This window comes from Bidens hawaiensis, unplaced genomic scaffold (genome assembly GCF_021521415.1).
Source record: "Bidens hawaiensis isolate Kalapana, Puna unplaced genomic scaffold, B.hawaiensis_p1.1 tig00029296_1, whole genome shotgun sequence".
NCBI classification, from domain to species: Eukaryota; Viridiplantae; Streptophyta; class Magnoliopsida; order Asterales; family Asteraceae; genus Bidens; species Bidens hawaiensis.
This window is the reverse complement of record NW_027494831.1, coordinates 170,870-190,033: the sequence shown is the minus strand read 5'-3', so window position 1 is coordinate 190,033 and position 19,164 is coordinate 170,870. Positions and strand designations below refer to the sequence as shown.

Sequence of the window (19,164 nt, the reverse complement as noted above, 5' to 3'; positions counted from 1 at the left end):
TTGGAAAAACCAGGTTCCGGGTATGGAACCTGTTCCGGTTTTCGGGTATTACCGGGTATAAATCGGGTCCGGTTCCGGGTACGGGTTTTGGTACTGAAATGCATATCCTATCCGTACCCTACGGGTAGGGTCGGGTACGGGTTCGGGTATTAAAAGCCCGGGTATAACAAAAATCGGTTCCGGGTATTTTTTTGGGGTTTGGTTTCAGGTTCGGGTTTTTTGTGCACCTCTACTTGTACAGGGCTAATCAGCTTTTAATAACTGCCCAAGTTGGATAAAGCTTCTGGTTGTCTTTGCAGACCTTAAAAAATGATAACATGCAATTTAAGTTAATTGAATCCTTTTGGATGTTTAATTAGTGCTCAATAACTGTAGAAACAGAACATTTTTTGTAAAAAACTAAACAAACATATAATAACCCATATGTGGTGATATTAATCTAGATGCCACAACAAAACAACAGTTTTGAAGTTTCAAAGTATTAAGCCAAGCGTTACACCATAATTCAGTCGAGCCTAACTAACACATCTTCAACAGGAACAAAAGATTTCATAAAATTAGAAAAAATCAATTTCAGCTAAAGCGGAGGCTCGACGGAGCTTCAACAACTTCCTAGTAAACATCAACTGCTCACCGGGTGCAAGAGAAACGTGGGGACGAATAACAATCCTTTTTAACAAAGGAGAACACGCAAATAAGTACTTTATCAAGTACACTTCATTCTCTGAACCTTTAAAATTTCTAAGTTCCACACTCTGTAGCTCCGTTATGTTGTATTCCACCTCTGGTATTGGAATCGGGTCCGCCTCCTGCAAGAATAACCAACTAGTGTTCAAATGCAAAACTATATAATAAAAGTAAGTGATTATACGACAAACAGCATGATTGATACATACCTGCTGAATTGCAAAGATTACAAGGGTTTGTAGATTCGGGCTGCTCTTAATCAATTCAAAAGCAAATGAAAAATTCACACCATTGCCTATATCTATTCCTAATAATTTAAGAGTCTTGAGGGAAGGAAAGGCGGTGGGGAACCTCTTTTTAGCACCACCTTCGGTCAACTATACAAAGAGAGAATGAAGAAAAAATGAGACTGTGGTTCTATATAGTAAACTTCAAAGACAAAACTTAGCATTGATTACCTTGTAGCCGTGGAAACCCAAATGAAGCCCTTGAAGTTTTGGAAGAGAATCCAGAAGCTCAAAGATATTGTAGGAACTTACGGTCGTCGTAGTGTTGGTGTTAAGACCAGACAATGAGAATGCTAATAGTTTGAGATTTTTAAGTTCTGCGATCTCAGCTAGTTTTACTTTGCGTGCATTTCCTGAATGATACAATATCAAAGTCTCAAGTAAGGGACACCGAGTAAAAAACTCCCCAAGCTCACTGGTTTCTCTAGCCAGCTCTAAGCGCAATAGGTTTGGAAAACCATGAAAAGTAGGTGGAAGATTGAAACAACAATTATAGAGTTTCAAACGTTTCAACTCCAAACAAGAAAAAAGATGAGAAGGCATCTTCACTTGTGCTCGAGACGAATTTTGTAGAGTGAGGTCCTTAATTCCTTTTCTTGACAAGAACAAAATCCAGTGATTAATCTTTTCATTATCCAACATGGGGAAGTTGAGGAGGACGAACTTTGTTATGGCACCATTAAGATGAAAAAGAATCCTACTTACAATACTCCCATAATTATTTATATCGCTTTGTGTTTTGGATAATAAATACTTAAAGAAGTAGTCATCAAATACGAGCTGGCTAAGCATATTCCACTTAAACCTCCAGTTTCTCGCCAAGATACTAGTCCTCACCGCATCTTGTATTGGCAATCGATCCAGGATATTTGTTACCACGTTGTCAGGCATTTTGCTAATGAAATCTTCTTTAGGTGCAATTAGCTTGGGTGCTTTATGAGTCACTTCCATTATTACTCTAACAAGGAGAAAGATATGTGATGTTACAAACTACTTCAATAATTTATAAAGGAACTTAATACTTGAAGGTAGTTCTATAACACGTTGAGACGATTGTTGGACAGAAAGTGGCAATTAAGAATGAAAAATTACAGTAATCATATAACAAACCTTAGATTAGAAGGCCTGATTGGTTACGAAAGATAATTTAAATTCAATTATATACGAAAGTCACACGATTGCAGAAAATGAGATGCAGCTCCAAGAGTGCAGTAAGTGAATGACAAAGTGCAGTAACAATATTATTACAAACCCTAAAGACTATAAAGCTAAGCTAAGCTAAGCTTGGCTTGATTGATTGATTTCCCCAAATTTTATCCACCAAAACCCTAGATTTACAAAGCTAACGAACGATTCAGCATCGGTAAAGATACAGGCTTTAATCAATATCAATATACAATAATTGCAGTAACATTTATTATTACAAGCAAACAAACCCTAGCAAACTAACGATGATTCAGCATCGTCAAGTAAAGATAGATATAATGTGTGTGTGTATCTGACCTTCAACTAAAAGCAGACTCCGTCTCCGATGAGTGTGATCCGTCCGCCGGAATCAATTGGAGATGATGATATATGCTTTCAATTTGACGACTTCTCATTTCATCTATTAATTTATTAATCTTCTTTATTTTTATTTAATTGAATTTGTGGCTTCTTTACGAGAGACCATGGATAAGTTTAGAGGTGTGATTGGGGTTGCTTATATTATGAGAAGAAAAGTTCTATAAATTATACTTTTGTAACTTATTGATAAGCTATAAGGTGGTAAAATAAGGAATTTCAAACACTAGGGCTCAGCACGGTTCGGTTCGGTTCGGTTTTTAGGTGAAACCGAAAAGTCAGTTTTTCAAATAAACAAACCGTTCGGTTTTCGTTTTTTTCGGTTTTTTTCGGTTTCGGTTCGGTTATAATCGGTTTTTTTTGTGTGTGTGTAGAAATTGCAAAAAAATTCCAAAAAAATGAAAATGCATATTAGATCCAAAAAAACAAAAATATACATTTGTTATGTGGAACCAAACAAAATCAAACCTGCAAGAGTACTAAAGTTTAAAATTCAACAAAATGTTTAATAAAAAACACTAAAAGTTTAGTTTCAATCTTCATTCTTCATATTCAAAGTTTACTCCCAACCTTCACCATCTTCATAATCCTCATCACCATCAACAGTAGATCCTTTTGGTGTTTTGTTTCCGGTCCTAACCGAAAATTCGGTTTTTCAAAAAATCAAAATATAAACCGTCAGTTAATGCTTCGGTTCGGTTTTTTCGGTTAATTCGGTTTCTTGCTCACCCCTACCAAACACCCCCTTAGCGTAGGGAAATGGAATGAATGAAATGAATGTGACAATGTAATGGACGAGGCAATAAAATAGATCATTATTATTTTATTATCTTGTTTGATTACCATATATGAATAGAATAAATCATTACTTTTTGTTGTTTGGCATATAAGAAAAATAGAAGGAATAAAATAAAATTAGTGGTGACTCTTGATGGTGGTGGGTGGCGAAGGTCGGAGACGGCGACGACGGTTGGCAGTTGGGGTGCATGGCGGCAGAGACGGTGGTGGGTGGTGGGTGGTGGCGATGGTCGGAGGCGACATTTGGCAGAGGTGGTGGCGGTCGGTGCTAGTGGTGGGAGGTGATATAGGATGAAAGAGAGGATGGAATAAAAGAAAAACAAGGCCAGTGGATGGAATGAATTTGGGGTTTTTTTAGATGGTATGAAATGGACTAAGTGCTATATAATTTCATTCCAAGAACCAACCAAACACTCCTTTTTTCGTTCCTTTATAATGATCCATTCTATTCCGTCTTTCACTCTTGCATACTTAAACGCTACCTGTGGGTCAAAGTCTCGCATGAACTATTTTTTAGGTTGAGTCATTGTTTACCCAGTTGTAGATTCCCTCTTGTGTGGGTGCCCAAGTAGCCACATTCTATTATTCGTCAGAATGTTGATCCGTTTGTCACGGTGATTCCGGGTATATGAGTGTTACCTATTAAAAAATATTGGGTTTTCAGGTCCAATTAAACTTTTTATAAATCAATTTATTACCACCTTTTCTTCTAAAAATAATTATATATTTTTTCATGCACCTTAAGTTCCTTTTAGTATCAATGATACACCCTAAATCTAATTCTTTTTTTTGTATCATACTCATTAGGGGGCACCAAATTAACCAATGAAACCGAATCGATAAAGTCAAACTGTATCAAAAATCGATGGGTTGGTTTAATGATTTTATGAAAACCAACAATAGTAAGTCGGCTATGGTTAACAAGGTTTTCACACGCGTCAAAAACCGAGCCAAACCAAGTAAAGGGTCCATGGGCGAAGTATCGTTATGGCCCGGGGGTCTGGGCTCCCTGTCAGTAGTGTCAATTCACCTCTTCTTCAAAAAAATTTATACGTTGTGTAAATTTACCTGTTTTCGTCAACGGGGAGGGTCAAGAGGTTTTCGTTGACCCCAGGTCATCGGCATTTGCCCTTTTCTTATAGATAAGTTTTGAGTATGTTCAACATGGTTATGATTTGGACCCCTTCAATGTACTCGGTTGAAAAAAATAACTTTGTAATGACCCTCATATCAAAGGGTTCTGGTTCATCTTTAGATGTTTACACTTACCTTTTAATACTTTAAAACTGCAGATACATTATAAATACAAATTTAGCCCTCCCATGTTCATCTTTTCGTTCATTTTTTGTTTATACTAATCTTCATATTAAATCGGTTTTCAACGCCCGATTCTACATTTTCCTATTTACAAAAAACCGTATTAAAATTCTTCCCTATTTCAGTGATTTTGTGGGCAACTAAATCGACAATTTATTTGAATGATTTTCTTTTAGTAACAGATGAGCCAATCCCATATTCTAATAATTTAGATCAGTTGTTTTTAAAAGCGCCCCAGCATCCCCTCCCCTGGTGCTGCGGGTGGTTCAGCTATGAGCAAACTTAGCGGTCAAACTAAACCGAACTAAAGTAAGAAAGCAAACGTCATAATAAACTAGGAAAAACGCCTTTCATCATTCTTTGACGCTATTTAAAGCATATTACAGGACATGGCAATACAAACATCCAGTAAATAATAGAGAAATTTAAAACAAATAAAATTAGGATAGATCGATATCAACTACCGGGGAAGCCCGATGCAGCTTCAACAACTTACTAGCAAACTTCAACATTTCATCCTGCAAGAATATCTAACTAACATTAAAATGCAAAACTATACATGAGATTATAAGACAGGCCATATGATACATACACATTCACCTGCTGTGATTTCAAGAGCCTGCAGATTCGGACAGCTCCTAAAACTAATTTAGATCGACATCAACATCAACATCAGAGGAGGCTCGATGGAGCTTCAACAACTTCATAGCAAACTTCAACTTTTCATCCGACGTAGCCACACGGCTGGGATGAATAACAATATTTTTTAGGAAAGGGGAACACGCCAGTAAATACTTTAACAAACATAATTCACTCTCTGAACCTTTCAAATACTCAAACTTCACACTTCTTAGCTGCAGCTGCCCCGTTGTATCGTAGTCTACTTGTGGAGCATGGCCAGCATGCTGCAAATCCTGCAAGAATAACTAGTATTCAAATGCAAAGGTACATATAGTAGAATACACGACAAGCAGTACGATTCATACCCATCTACTAGTTGTGATTTCAAGAGTCTGCAGATTCGGGCAACTCCTTATCAATTCAAAAGCACAAGATAACTTCATACCATCATCTAACCATATTATGGATAATTTAAGAGCCTTAAGGCTGGGAAAGCCTGTAGAAAACCTCTTGTTAGCAACACCTTCTAACAACTACAAGAAAAGAATGTTATTGGATTATGGAAAAAAAGGAGAGTATGTTTTTTTTTAGGTATATTAGTTTTTATTAATCCCAACTATCTTCTTTTGGTCGCTATTGGTCCCAACTAACAAATTGGCTGCTGATGGTCCCAAATTTTAATGTATTTGTTCCCAACGGTCCGCGACTAACGGAATCCTAACACCGTTAGTGCAGGTCGCCGGAAAAACGTTTTTGGTTGGAAAAGTCATTTTTTTTTCCAGAAAACACCGAACACCGTCACCACCACCCAATTGACTCACCACCAACTAACGACCACCACCAACCGACCGATTCCGATGATGGTTCTAGGGCTTTGGCGACCTCAATAATTGGGGCTTTTACTAGAAAAAGGTTCCTAAAGGTCCGATACAAAGTTGCAAAGATGTTTGAGACAAAAATGTTTAAGTTTTCTGGGAAAAAATGTGAGTTTTCCGGCCAAAAACGTTTTTCCGACGACCTGCAACTAACGCCGTTAGGATTCTGTTAGTTGCGGACCATTGGGAACAAATACATTAAAAGTTGACCGTCAGCATCCAATTCGTTAGTTGGGACCGACAACGACCAAAAGGCGATAACTGGGATTAATAAAAACCAATATACCTTTTTTGTAAATTAAACTTCAAAGACACAATTTAGCATTAATTACGTTGAATGCGTCAAATTTCAACTCAAGCTCTTGAAGTTTTGGAAGAGAACCTAAAAGCTCAAAAATTGTACCGGAACTAGAAAAATTCATCACGGTCTCAAGATGATACACTGATAAAGATAATATTTTGAGATTTTCAAGTTTTGCAATCTCATCTACTTTGACTGTGGTTTCATAACGAATACAATCCATTTTCAAAATCTCAAGTAAGGGACACCGAGTAATAAACTCCCCAATCTCTTTGATTTCACCACCCAAGTCTAGGCTCAATAGGTTTGGAAAGCCATGAAAAGTAGGTGGACGATTGAAACAACAATTAAAAAGTTTCAAATGCTTCAACTCTAAACAAGAGAAAAGACGGGTAGGCAACTTGAGTGGTGTAAAATGGCAATTAATAACAGTAAGGCCCGTCATTCCTTTTCCGAACAAGAATGAAATCCAGTGAATGACATCTTCATCTTCAACATCCAAATCGTCGTCTACATAGAGGAAAAACTTTGTAATGGCTCCTCTAAGCTGGAAAAGAATCCTACTTATAACTCTCACTTGATTATCATTTTCAGCTTTTGTTTTTCTTAAATATTCAAAGAAGTCCTCGTCAAATACGAGTTGGCTAATAAGCATAGTCCACTTAAACCTCCAGTTTCTCGCCAAGATAGCGGTCCTCGCAGCATCTTGTAATGGCAAGCGATCGAGAATATTAGTTAGCACGTTATCAGGCATGGCGCTAATGAAATCTTTTTCTGGTGCAATTAGCTTGGGTGTTTTATGTCTCGCGTGAATCGGTTCCATTAATCTAATTAAGAAAATGAAATACATTATTAATGACTAACAAAAATAGATACAAATTAACCTTAGAAGGCTTAATTTCCCCAATTTTACGAACCCTAGATTCAGATTCAGATTCAGAGTAAATTAGATACTATTAGAAAACAAAGAAAACGAAAGTAGCTAGGCATAATAATAATAGTGTCCGATGATTGTGACTACAACAGACGACTCAATCGTCCCTTCCTTCCGTCCGCCTCACAAAACAAACCCTCTTTATTATTATTATTATTATTATTATTGATAAGTTATTCATTGAGTTATACGTAACGAGATGGGGGAGAAGAATTTATAGCTATAAAATAAACTATTTAAAAGGAATTAAAAATAAATAAATAAAAAACTTGTAACTCAAAGTCTAATGAAAAAACAAAAAAAGTAAAAACACAAAAATGTTTCCACCGTCTTTCTGGTTCTAAAAAAAACTCGAAAAAGACACAATGTTGAGTGAAAAAGACCATTGTGTCTTTTTGTTTATCATTGTGTTTTGTGTTTATTTTCGTCATTGATTGTGCCTTTTTTCCTTGACATTGTGTCTTTTTTTCTTGATATTGTGTTATATTACTCAACATTGTGTTATATTTTGTTCGGCTTGTGTTATATTTTGCGATTTATTGTGTCTTTTTTTAGGTATAATTGTGTCTTTTGTACATTTTCATCATTGTGTCTTTTGTCTCTGCATTGTGTCTTTTCGGGGGTTTTTTTTGGAACGAGAATGATAAGGGAAACATTTTTGTTTTTTTAGTTTTTTTAATTTTTATTTATATTTTGAGTTATAATTTTTTTTTATTATTTTTTTAGAATTTTTTTGAAGGGTGTTTTGTATGACCACAAATCGTTCTCATCCTTTTCATTTTTGTCTCCATTTGTATTTTAATTTTTCATTATTATTATTATTATTATTATTTTATTTTTATATTTATATCTATATTTTGTTTTCATAATTAGTGAGTGAACCCATCCGAGCATATCTATTTCACCTTAAGAAGAAAATTCGTTCTATATGAGAAAACCCTTTGTCTAATCTGAAACCTCTAATATATTTTATTTTCTTTTGTCATAGACGGGACCTTCTATTTCTAAATTGAAGTATTTATGTGTCTCATCTCAAACTACTTGGGATAAGAATCATTGGACAAAATTTTCTTATTACTTATAATAAATATTATTATGTGCTCTAAATATCATCACTTATTATTTGATTCATAAAATATTCAAAAGATAGCATTCTTGAATCTTAGTTTGTTGATGGCAGTTGGTCTTGAGAATCAAAGTTGTTATTTGTTAGGGTATTTTTTTGCTCATAAGAAAACCCAACAAATATTATTCTACATGGGTTATATTATATTATATTATTATTATTTAGTAATAAAAGAAAAGAGAAAAAAAATATATAAATGTTTTTCTACTTCTTTTTCGGACACAATAAAACAAGCCAAAAATTGGTTGCTTGGCGGGGCCCATTAGCCCACATGATATTCTTGGGCTTTAACTAGATTTACGTGGAGATCAAGAAAAACAAAAGGAAAAGAATAAAAGGGGGTTCTATTGTATCCCATGATTTAGCCGACAAGAACAGAAGGTTTTTCTGGTGATTTCTTTTTAGTGACGAAGACAAAACAGAGACAAGACAAGGTTGTGTGTTTTAATTCTTTTGGTGTTTTGTGAAGACAAGAGACGTTCCAGAGACCGATAGTTTTCTCGTTGGTGATTCTCTTGCCAGTTACTTTATTTATTTGATCCATATACTTGATGTTAGTTTGTGCCAAACATATAATGATTTGTGTATACCTCTAGTTTTACCTAGAGAAGAACTTTTTATTGCTATTATTGGTGATAGTGGATTTGAAGCGGCTCTAGTAGTCCCGTGGTTTTTACTCTCGCCTTGATAGGTTTTCCACGCTAAAATTTTTGTGTCCCTTTTACTTTTAAATTATACCCTATTTGTTTGCATTCTCATTGGTTCATTCGGGTCGGGAAAAAGTTTAGCCAAACAAAGTTAATTCCGCAATTTTGTTTACCGTTCGTGGCTATGTGTCGTTTTTTCCCAACATTATTCTCTCTTGTAAATCATTCAGTTTTCAATTCGATTCGATAATAGTGTTCTTCAATCGTTCGTTAGTCTTAATTTTGATTCAATGTATTACAACTTAGGCTTATGAGGTAAAAATATTTAGATTCTTAAATGTCACTGATCTTGAATCTTTAAAGAACCCTTTTGTCATTCCACCACCGACTGATAATGTTATCATGTTAAGTATATGCTGCAAGATGGACATGTCAAAAAGAGTTGCTTTATCGGTCGAAAAGTTTAAGTAGCATATGTCTGGTTTTGAGAAAACCAGAGCAAATTGGATGAGTTTTGACATGCTTGCCTCCTCCTTGGTACTGAACCGGCTAACCGACATAATTTTAAATCAGGTCCACCTGCCCGACCTTATACAAAGCTTACGCTTGTCTTTATCAAACATAGACTGTTTAAACTGGGAACGCTTGATGCAACTGGTTTCGGTTTTATTGTGATCAAATGCACCTGTTGATTTTGGGCAAAAAGAATAAGACCCAAGGTACCCAACCTCTTGAAATAGGTCAGTTTGGATTTCAGGCCTTTATCGTTGCTCGAATGGTTTAATTAGCTATTGTAATAGGTTGAATGGGTGAACAAGAGGCTGCTGAATAATGTAAAAAACTTAACCTTCATGTTGCTTGAATTAGCCATCCATTTTAGGAACCCATACATGCTTGTGGGAGATACTCTTGGCTCAAGAAACAAACATTAATAATAACAGAAAGAAACTAAAACATATATAGGTTTCACTTGGATTACATAAGCAAACTACGAGTGATGCCAAATAACTAAATTCATACAAAAAGTTATGGAATATACTACAACATATAAAACTGCAAAGTAACCTTAATTCTAGACTTATCAGTTTTCCAAGAGCAGATTATCAAAGGAGAAGGCTTGATGAAATTAGATGAGATCGATTTCAACTACAGTGGAGGCTCGATGGAGCTTCAACAGCTTCAAAGAAAATGCCAACTTTTCATCCGGCGAAATGCGATTGAGGTATCCGGGACGAATAACCATCTTCTTAAGGAAAGGGGAAGACGCAAGCAAATACTTTATCAAGCATACTTCATTCTCGGAACCTTTCAAATATTCAAGCGTCACACTTTGAAGCTGCAATAGCTCTGTCGTATTGTAGTCTGCTAGTGAACGCGAGCCACCATACTGAAAGAAACACCAGTATTCAAATACAACTATATGCCTATATATGAATTTATAAGACGAGCGGTATGATACATACCCAGTTACATGCTGTGATTTCAAGAGTTTGCAGATTCGGGCAGCTCCTAATCAGTTCAAAAGCGCATGATAATTTTATACTATCGTCTAAATATATTTTTGATAATTTAAGAGCCTTGAGGCAGGGAAAGGCGACAGAGAACCTCTTGTTAGCAGCACCTTCTATCAACTACAAGAAAAATGGTTAGAGAATTCATAAAGCTATTTTAGATAAACCAAATACTATTACTTATTAGTTATTAGAATATGAAAAAATGAGACTATGTTTCGGTAAAGTAAACTTCAAAGACTCAACTTAGCATTACCAAGCAGTCTTGAAATTCCAAACAAAGCTCTTCAAGTTTTGGAAGATGGCCCAAAAGCTCAAAGATTGTACCAGAACTTATGTAGCATGTGTTGCCAACATCAAGTAAATTCAAAGATAATGTTTTGAGATTTTCAACTTTGGCAATCTCAACTGCTTTTGATGTGCCTTCCTCATCGAGTTCCTCTAGAGTCAAAATCTCAAGTAAGGGGCACCGAGTAAAAAATTCCCCAAGTTCAGTGTTCTCCCCAAACTCCACACGCAACTCAAGGCTCGATAGGTTTGGAAAACCATGAAAGGTAGGTGGAAGATTGAAACAACAATTAGTTAGTTTCAAATGTTTCAACTCTAAACATGAAAAAAGATGGGTAGGCAACTTAATTGGTTCATCACGATTCGAATGCTCTATAGTGAGGTCCTTAACTCCTTTTCTAATCAAGAACAAAATCCAGTGACTAATATCTCCTTCATCTTCATCTTCGACACCATTTACAGAGAGCACAAATTTTGTAATGGCGCCTCTAAGCTGAAGAAGAATACCACTTATAATTCTCACTTGATTGTTTTCCCTTTTTGTTTTTCTTAAATACTCAAAGAACTTGTCATCAAATACAAGTCGGCTAATAAGCGTAGTCCACTTCAACCTCCAGCTACTCGACAAGACAGCGGTCCTCACTGCATCTTGTATTGGCAAGATATTAGTTATCCAAAATATTAGTTACCACATTATTTGGCATGTTGCTGTATAATCTTCCGGTGTAAACTTTGATGTTTTATGTCTCTCGTGAATCAGTTCCATTGTTCTAAGAAAATGAAATATAATAATCACAAACATAAATTTATAGAATGAACATTCATAATCCATCTATCTATATGCATACACTTAAAACCTTAAATTTCATCTTTTTATTTTTTATTTTTTTAGTAAAGCTAGCCTTACAATGGGCCATAATACATGTTAAATGAAAGGTTAGCAAGATTGTGATTCAGAAACTAACCAGCTAACGATTCTGTCACTAGAATTTAAACAATATCAAAGTAGGAGCATTCGTTTTTGCTTCAGAAAAATGAGTGATTTTTAGAATAGAAAATAACCGGGAGCTTCTAGTGATTTAATTACTTTTTCAAAAAATCAACTTATGAAATTAACATATTCTAACCTTCAATAATGCTGCTACGAGTAATTGCAACTTGAAGGTGGATGAACTCCCTTCTTCCCTAATCAGATGGATGGAATTATTATTATTATTATTATTATTATTATTATTATTATTATTATTATTATTATTATTATATATAAATATCAATTTGACGGACTCTTTGCCTCCCCCTTTTTTCATGCATTTTCTACTTCTTATTTTTTTAATCCATCTTTTTCTATTTCACAAACTTATTTAAATTCTTTTTTTTTTTTTGTATATTGAACAAGACAAGCCAACTTTATTAAAGATTTCACATTTTGGATACCCATTTCTTTCATTACTTGCGTTGTTTTGAAAATATTCCATGCATGTGGTTTGTTTTTTTGATAAATATACATGTGATTAGTAATGCCAAAAAACATGTGATGAGATTAATAACATTTATAAGTAGCAATTAAGGCCTTAAGGGGATGTGAATTTGAAATTATGATTTGACAATTTATCAGTATTATAAAGAAGACAATGCAAATGAATTATAAAAATAAAAAGATTCTCCCTTCTCCCAATTAACCCCGTTACTTTCCGATATTTTAATCACAGTGCTCCCTCCACTTTTGATCTCTAAAAATTAGTGATTCAAAGTTATATCTCCAACTTATATCCAGATCCATTAATCTACTGCTGCCTTTTGGTGATTTCGCTGCTAGTATCTAAATTTCAAGTAAGATTTCTTCTTCTGATAAGATGTATTTTATATATGATTTTTTCGATATCACATCTAATGTAAACTAAATCGTTTCTCTCTTTTTTTTGCCGGGCCAGAGATCTTGGCCACCTTTATGTCACTACTAGACTAGATCTTCCCATACACATTTTACTAAATATAAACTTTATCAGTATTATTTACACCAATTTTTGTTTTGATAAAATCATTATTTTGGATTAGGTAAATAAAATGTAGGCCTCGAGAATGGATCTAACAATAATGTTTTTGAATCAATCTCACTCTAGAGCTAGCAAAATCACTCTAGAAGAACCGAGATCTCGCATCTGTTTTGTGTTAGTTATTTCCGATTATGGAAAGAAAAGAGAGAGTTGGTAAGAATATATGGATAAGATTGACAAAAAAGTTACATTGTGCATGTCCAAGCTTTTCTATATTCAGGAGAAGCATGGCATGCATGTTCTTCTTTATTTACGGCACAGTGGGCTTTGTTTACATGGGTCAAGCCCAAATATTATTACAACATAAACGAAAGCTAGTAAAGCATAATGTTAACAACACTAAATAATACAAAAGACTTTACAATAAAACAGGGTCCTACAATCTCCCTCTAGTCTTCAGTATTATTTTTCAGTTTCCGTCTTCAGTCAGTCTCGTGCACTAGGCATCCATCATCTTGCAGTTGATCCTCAACAAGTCGTCGTACAAACCTGTTGAACTTATCAACTATCCGGTGTTTTCTTTGCCGTGGTCTTCAAGTGTACGCATAGGAGACTTGAATAACTTCAGAATGTCTTCCTTGCTGAGACCCATTAACTCATGCTCATCAAATACACGAAGCGGATGCATGGTTTTGCACTGAATCTCGGCTTCGCCGGTATTATTATCGAACTCACGGCATAAGAAATCATGAAGCAGATTTGTCTCGAACGGTTATCCATGATATATTGCTCTCCCGTCTTTAGGCATTTTGTATCTCCATGCCTTTTTTCTTTTTCCGGTGATGGGATCAATCTCAGTCGGATGTTTGTAGGTCCTCCCCTTGTTCAGGTTGAAATTGGAGTAATCATCCTTTAAATGTATGTGCATCTGTCGCTTGAACCAACTTTCAAGCCTTTTCTCTCCTACTCCATCACCCACTGCTCTTCGGAAGTAGTTCATGTCGAGCTCAGATAGTGTGTGCATCGTGGTGTGATGCAAGTAAGTAATGTCTCAATTGCCTCTTCTGATTTCCCAAGACTTGCTATCTTGGTGCCATTTGGCATAGAGGATCAGTGAATCATCGTGGTACGGATAATTTTGGCAACGAATACTCCCATGATTGGTCACGCAGATCCATTTGTTCTTTTTCGTTTTCGGCGCTTGGGAGGTATCGGCAACAGGAAGAGCAACAATGGTTTTAACCTTAGGAGCAGGATCTCTGGCCTCCTGAACTGGTGTATCAGGGTGTGGAGAGTAGTTGATGTAATCTTCAGAGCTAGAGATTGCTGTTGATTCCTTGATCGGCAATTAGGTACTTGCGATTTAATCAACATAAAAAATAGAGTTAAAGTCTTCCTTCAATGTAGAATCCCGATCTCTGACCCCTTTGGCTGCATCACTGGCCGATGGGTCATCATGTGGCAAGTCATCGTGTGGAGAGGTTTGTGTATCCGCCCCACTGCCACCACCAACACCGACACCACCACCACCACCACCATTTCCACCATCATTATCATCTGGGCCGTCATCATCTCCATCATCTTCTTCATCAAAACTGTCCATCACATCGTCCTCTTCATCCTCCTCCTCTTCATCTTCATTACTTTCTTCATCACCTTCAGCTTCATCCACTCCATAGCCAGAGTTGTAGTAGCACCTCCTGCACCACCAGCATCGCCACTCACAATAGTACGAACCACCGTTTCATCATCATTGGTAACCATGACACTAGCACCACTATCGCTTACACCTACACTAGGACCAGCCGTGACGGACTGTCCTTTTTTCCCTTTATCCTCTTCATCTTCATTATCGGAGTTCACCCAACCTCCTAAGAATTTCCTCAAACGGTCTATAAGATCATCAATGTCTTGATCTGTCATTTCCATTATTTCTTACGCTGCAAGATATTTGCTGGCTAGGTCTTCATTGATCTTTATTCAGAAGGTCATGCTCCTCCAACTTGATCTTCAACCTTTCAATCTCTGATGTTAGCTTAGCATTTTCTCCAATAAGAGTACCAATATTCCTCGATGAACCTTGATCACTCTTAAGCAGAGTAATCCTCGCCTCTAGACGTTCAGTCTCAAGCAACAGTTTGTAAGTCTCCTTTTCTAGGTCATCCTTCAGTTGTGTTTCGATGCGAGATGAGGATGGCAAATGGCTTTCAAGGTACGAGACTCTTGACTCCAGCCTCAAACCATCTGCATGTTATTTCGAGTGAAGGATTGGGTAGTCAGTTGCCTTTTACTGACTTGCAATGAGAGCTTTGTCAGCCTCTCTATCATTCTCCAGTTTTGCCACCCTTCGATCAATACTGCCTTCTCCTTTTCTAACTCCACACCCTTCTTCTTTTGATTCTTCATAAACTCTAGTAACACTTTTCTTGGTCAGCCCGCTTGACGTTTGATTCCTCCAGTGCAATAATCCTATCAAGGATAGTATCAGTTTACACTGGAGCTTTTTTGTACTTGCCACCAGACAGAGGTGTAGGGGTTAGGATAGGGGATTTTGTGGTTGTGGGAGGAGTGAAGGATTGGGTAGGTTGGGCAATTGTTTGTAGTGGTAAGGTTATGGTTTGGGTAGGCAGTGAGGTGGTAAGGGCTAATGGCATGGTTTGGATTGGTAATGGGATGGTAAGTGGCAAGGTAGAGGGTGAGGATGTGAAAGTTGATGACCAAAATGTTGTGGTTCTTAGGGGTGAGGTGAAGATGCTTGGTGATTTAAGTGGAGAGGTAAAAGGTTGGTAAGGTGAAATGGGTTGGTCTAGGGTTGTGGTGGTGAGTGGTAGGGAAAATGCTTGATGGAAAGTTGAGGTTTGTATGGGTTGGTCTGGAGAAGTTGTGGGTATGTTTATATTGGGTAGGGATGGTCCTAGAATAGGTGCTTGTTGTTGTGAAGGGGAAAGTTCAGGACTGGTTATTGGCGAGTCATGGAGTATGATTCTTGTTGAGTGTTTGGTTTTGGGATGGGGAACCTTAGCTTGCTTGCATTTTTGGGCAGCCAAAGTGCGGGACAGGGTAGTGGGTGATGCAGTGTAAGGATCAGGTTTGATGATCAAGGAAGAGGACTTTTATAGTCCCCGACCTTTCTCAATGCTTAAGCGGTTGTTCGGGTTCTTCCTCTTCTTCGGCTTGTTGGGAAGACCACTAGTAGAAGGCTTACTAGGAGCCTTCTTTTTCTTCTCAGCTTTCCTTTTCTTCCTTTTCTCGTCCTCAAACTTTGACTCAATCTCGATAGCCTCATCATCAAGCTCTTCCACATCATGTTCGTCATCACTATCATCATCACCATCACCATCACCATCACCATCACCATCCCCTTCTTAAAAAGAGATACAACATTGCTCCTAGGTGTTTCTTAGGCTATGTGTAGTGGGAGGCTACAAATTGGGGGTGATTTTTGACATGTGGCGCTCAGTCACTAAAGGGGGGATTTTTGTTTTAGAGGTGTAGTGGTGTTGTAGCCCAAATTATATATGATTAGGATCATAAGAGAAATTTTTGAGAATTGAGAACCATGAGAACCATTTTGGACCACAAAAAACCAAAAAAAAAATCATAAAAAAACACGATAATAAAAAAAGTAAAAAAAAAAACCAAAATCTTATTTTATCATCCCGGTTTCATAAAAAAACAAAAAAAAATCTCGGTTTAGCTAAATTATACATATATGTATAATATGTGCATATATGTACACACGTGTTTTTTATACATATATGCATAATTTAGGTAAATGATAATGTACATATGTGTACATTACGTAACTAGAGACTAGATGAAATTATATACATGTGTATAGGTATAATACGAATTAATTAATTTTTTCTTGTTTTTTTATGAAACCGGAATGAAATATAAGAATTTTGGTTTTTTTACTTTTTTTAAATTTTTGGTTTTTTTTTGTTTTATAATTTTTAAAATATTTTTTAGAGGTTTTTTTTTTTCCCAAAATGTTTTCAAAGTTCTTAATTTGCAAAGGGTTCTCTTAGGATCCTTACCCTATATATATATAAATATATATATATATATATATATATATATATATATATAAATATTTAAACCACACACATAACAATAAAATAATAACATTTTCAAACAATGGCAAACGACAAATATCCCCCCCCCCCGGTCACTCCTCTTATCGCCGGGGGACGATGTTCCAAAAAATTTCGCCCCCTTTTCTTTTGTCACTGGGGGACGACAAATATTCCCCCCCTCCCCCCTGTCGCTTTACATGAAATTACATTGCTATTTTTGTAATTGTAAGGTTAAAAATGTGACTTGCAATATCAAAGTACAAAACCCGTTATATATATATTTACGATCAAGTTAATAATTAATGTTTGCGAGAAATCCAGACACGAGACGAGAACTTCGACACGCGTTCAAGTATAACGAGAAAGCTTCTAGAATGTATGTTTGTTTAGCTATAAACAGGACTTCAATGTTTTTATTAGGTGTATGTTTTCCATGGAGTAAATCATCCACCCAAGGGGAGCTCACCTTGGGTGGGTCCGTTCGTTTATTAATATATCAAATCTTTAACCGACAACGAGATCATTCACTTATTTTATCTTTATATTATTTATGTTCGATCGTTTGATATACCGCACCCGTCTGGAGCACACTTATCAAGAACAAAGCCGTTAGTTGTCGGATCTGGTTTCGGGACCTACAATTGGTATCAGAGCGGGTCGAATCTTATGATTCAACTTTGTTCTTGATATTCGGGTTCTATTTCCCTATTACCCAAACCAAGACGTTAATTTTGTTGAAGATTTGGAAATAAAGTTTGGTGTTTGGAAATAAAGTATGAAGATTTGAGGAAATAAAGGTGTTTGAAGTTCGTCTCGGGTCTCTAAATCTGGGTTCAGCTGTTTGAGTGGTTCGTTTTAGGGGTTTTGTGAAGTTTTATGAAGAGTCGATACTGATAAAAGTCAGATCTGTTGGTTATGCTTTAAAATCGACAAGAAAAATGGGTGTTCGATGATGGGTGTTGGCCGGAGAACAATTTTTCTGGCCAGAGAGGTTGTTGGCGGTGCTGGATAATGGGTGATGGCGACGGCGGCACACGGCGTGGTGGTTGTTTCTTGTGTTGATGATGGATGGTTGTTCAACATGGTGTGTCTGGTGATATTTACTTTTGGGAAGTTGCAACTGGTCAGTGAATAATTTTCCAGTGGAGAGTGACTCGTGACCTCAGGTGCTGTAATAACCAGCGGCTAGTTAGAATTTTTTTCCGGCAGTGGAGATGGAGTGTGGTGTAATCGGAACTCGGATTTCCGGTGAGTGGCGTATCAGAAACGGCGGCGACGGAGGGAGGCATGGCAGCGGTGGTGAGAAAGGTGGCGGCTGTGGCAGTTGTGAACGAGTGTGGTTAGAGGTTGCAGGAGGAGGAGGTGGCGACGCTGTGGTGGACGGAAATGGTCGCCGGAAAACGTCTTTCGGGCAAGTGCGGCGCTGGTGACGTTTTTTCGGCAAGTTGATATCTGAGGGGGAGAGCATAATGAGGCAGCTAGGGTTTGATGATGAAACACTATGTTGGGCTTGAGGGTGGGCTTTGTTTAAATGAAATGTTTGGGCTGTTTATTTTTAATTGGGCTGCTTAAACAACTCATGAAACACTCTGTTATTTGGCCTGCTAGGTTTATTTCTTTTGGGCCAGATGTTTGTTGTTATTTTTGGGCTCAAGATGGTTGATATTATTTTTGTTGATGATATTCGGGTTGACCAAACTGAAGAAAGTCAAATTTATTCGGGTTTCGTCTTGTTTAACCGTGTTCAAAGCTTGTTATTTCTAAGGCGTTCGAGAAGTTGGATCCGAAAGGTGAACTTTGAACGAAATAATAAGTTTTGTTCATTTGATCGTTGAATCCGGTAATTCGAAATCGATTTGTGGATATTCGAGCTCTTTTCAACCTATATTGCTTAAGATCCGAGGTGGACAAAGAAGCGGGAGCTTCTTCATGAATGAATTAGGTGGGTCATACCTTGAGGGGGTGATTGTAAGACCAAAAATGTGACTTGCGATATCAAAGTACGAAACCCGTTATATATATATTTACGGTCAAGTTAATAATTAATGTTGGCGAGAAAACCGGACACGAGGCGAGAACTTCGACACGCGTTCAAGTTTAATGAGAAAGCTTCTAGAATGTTAGAATGTTTGTTTA

At 36.7% G+C, this 19,164-nt stretch overlaps 2 protein-coding genes and 1 pseudogene across 2 annotated transcripts; all 3 read right to left on the bottom strand.

The window, feature by feature from the left end:
- Positions 1–557: 557 nt before the first annotated feature.
- LOC143578557 (F-box/FBD/LRR-repeat protein At1g13570-like) lies at positions 558–1,931 on the bottom strand. The gene is made up of 3 exons (XM_077062102.1): positions 1,146–1,931; positions 897–1,064; positions 558–809 (listed from the first exon to the last, which is right to left on the bottom strand). Exons 1-3 carry the CDS (start codon positions 1,923–1,925, stop codon positions 558–560), a joined length of 1,200 nt encoding a protein of 399 aa, XP_076918217.1. The 5' UTR covers positions 1,926–1,931.
- A 3,139-nt stretch (positions 1,932–5,070) lies between these two features.
- On the bottom strand, positions 5,071–7,225 carry LOC143578567 (F-box/FBD/LRR-repeat protein At1g13570-like). The gene is made up of 4 exons (XM_077062106.1): positions 6,481–7,225; positions 5,639–5,806; positions 5,393–5,557; positions 5,071–5,182 (listed from the first exon to the last, which is right to left on the bottom strand). Exons 1-4 carry the CDS (start codon positions 7,201–7,203, stop codon positions 5,093–5,095), a joined length of 1,146 nt encoding a protein of 381 aa, XP_076918221.1. The 5' UTR covers positions 7,204–7,225; the 3' UTR covers positions 5,071–5,092.
- A 3,057-nt stretch (positions 7,226–10,282) lies between these two features.
- LOC143578558 (F-box/FBD/LRR-repeat protein At1g13570-like) lies at positions 10,283–11,721 on the bottom strand (annotated as a pseudogene).
- Positions 11,722–19,164: the final 7,443 nt, after the last annotated feature.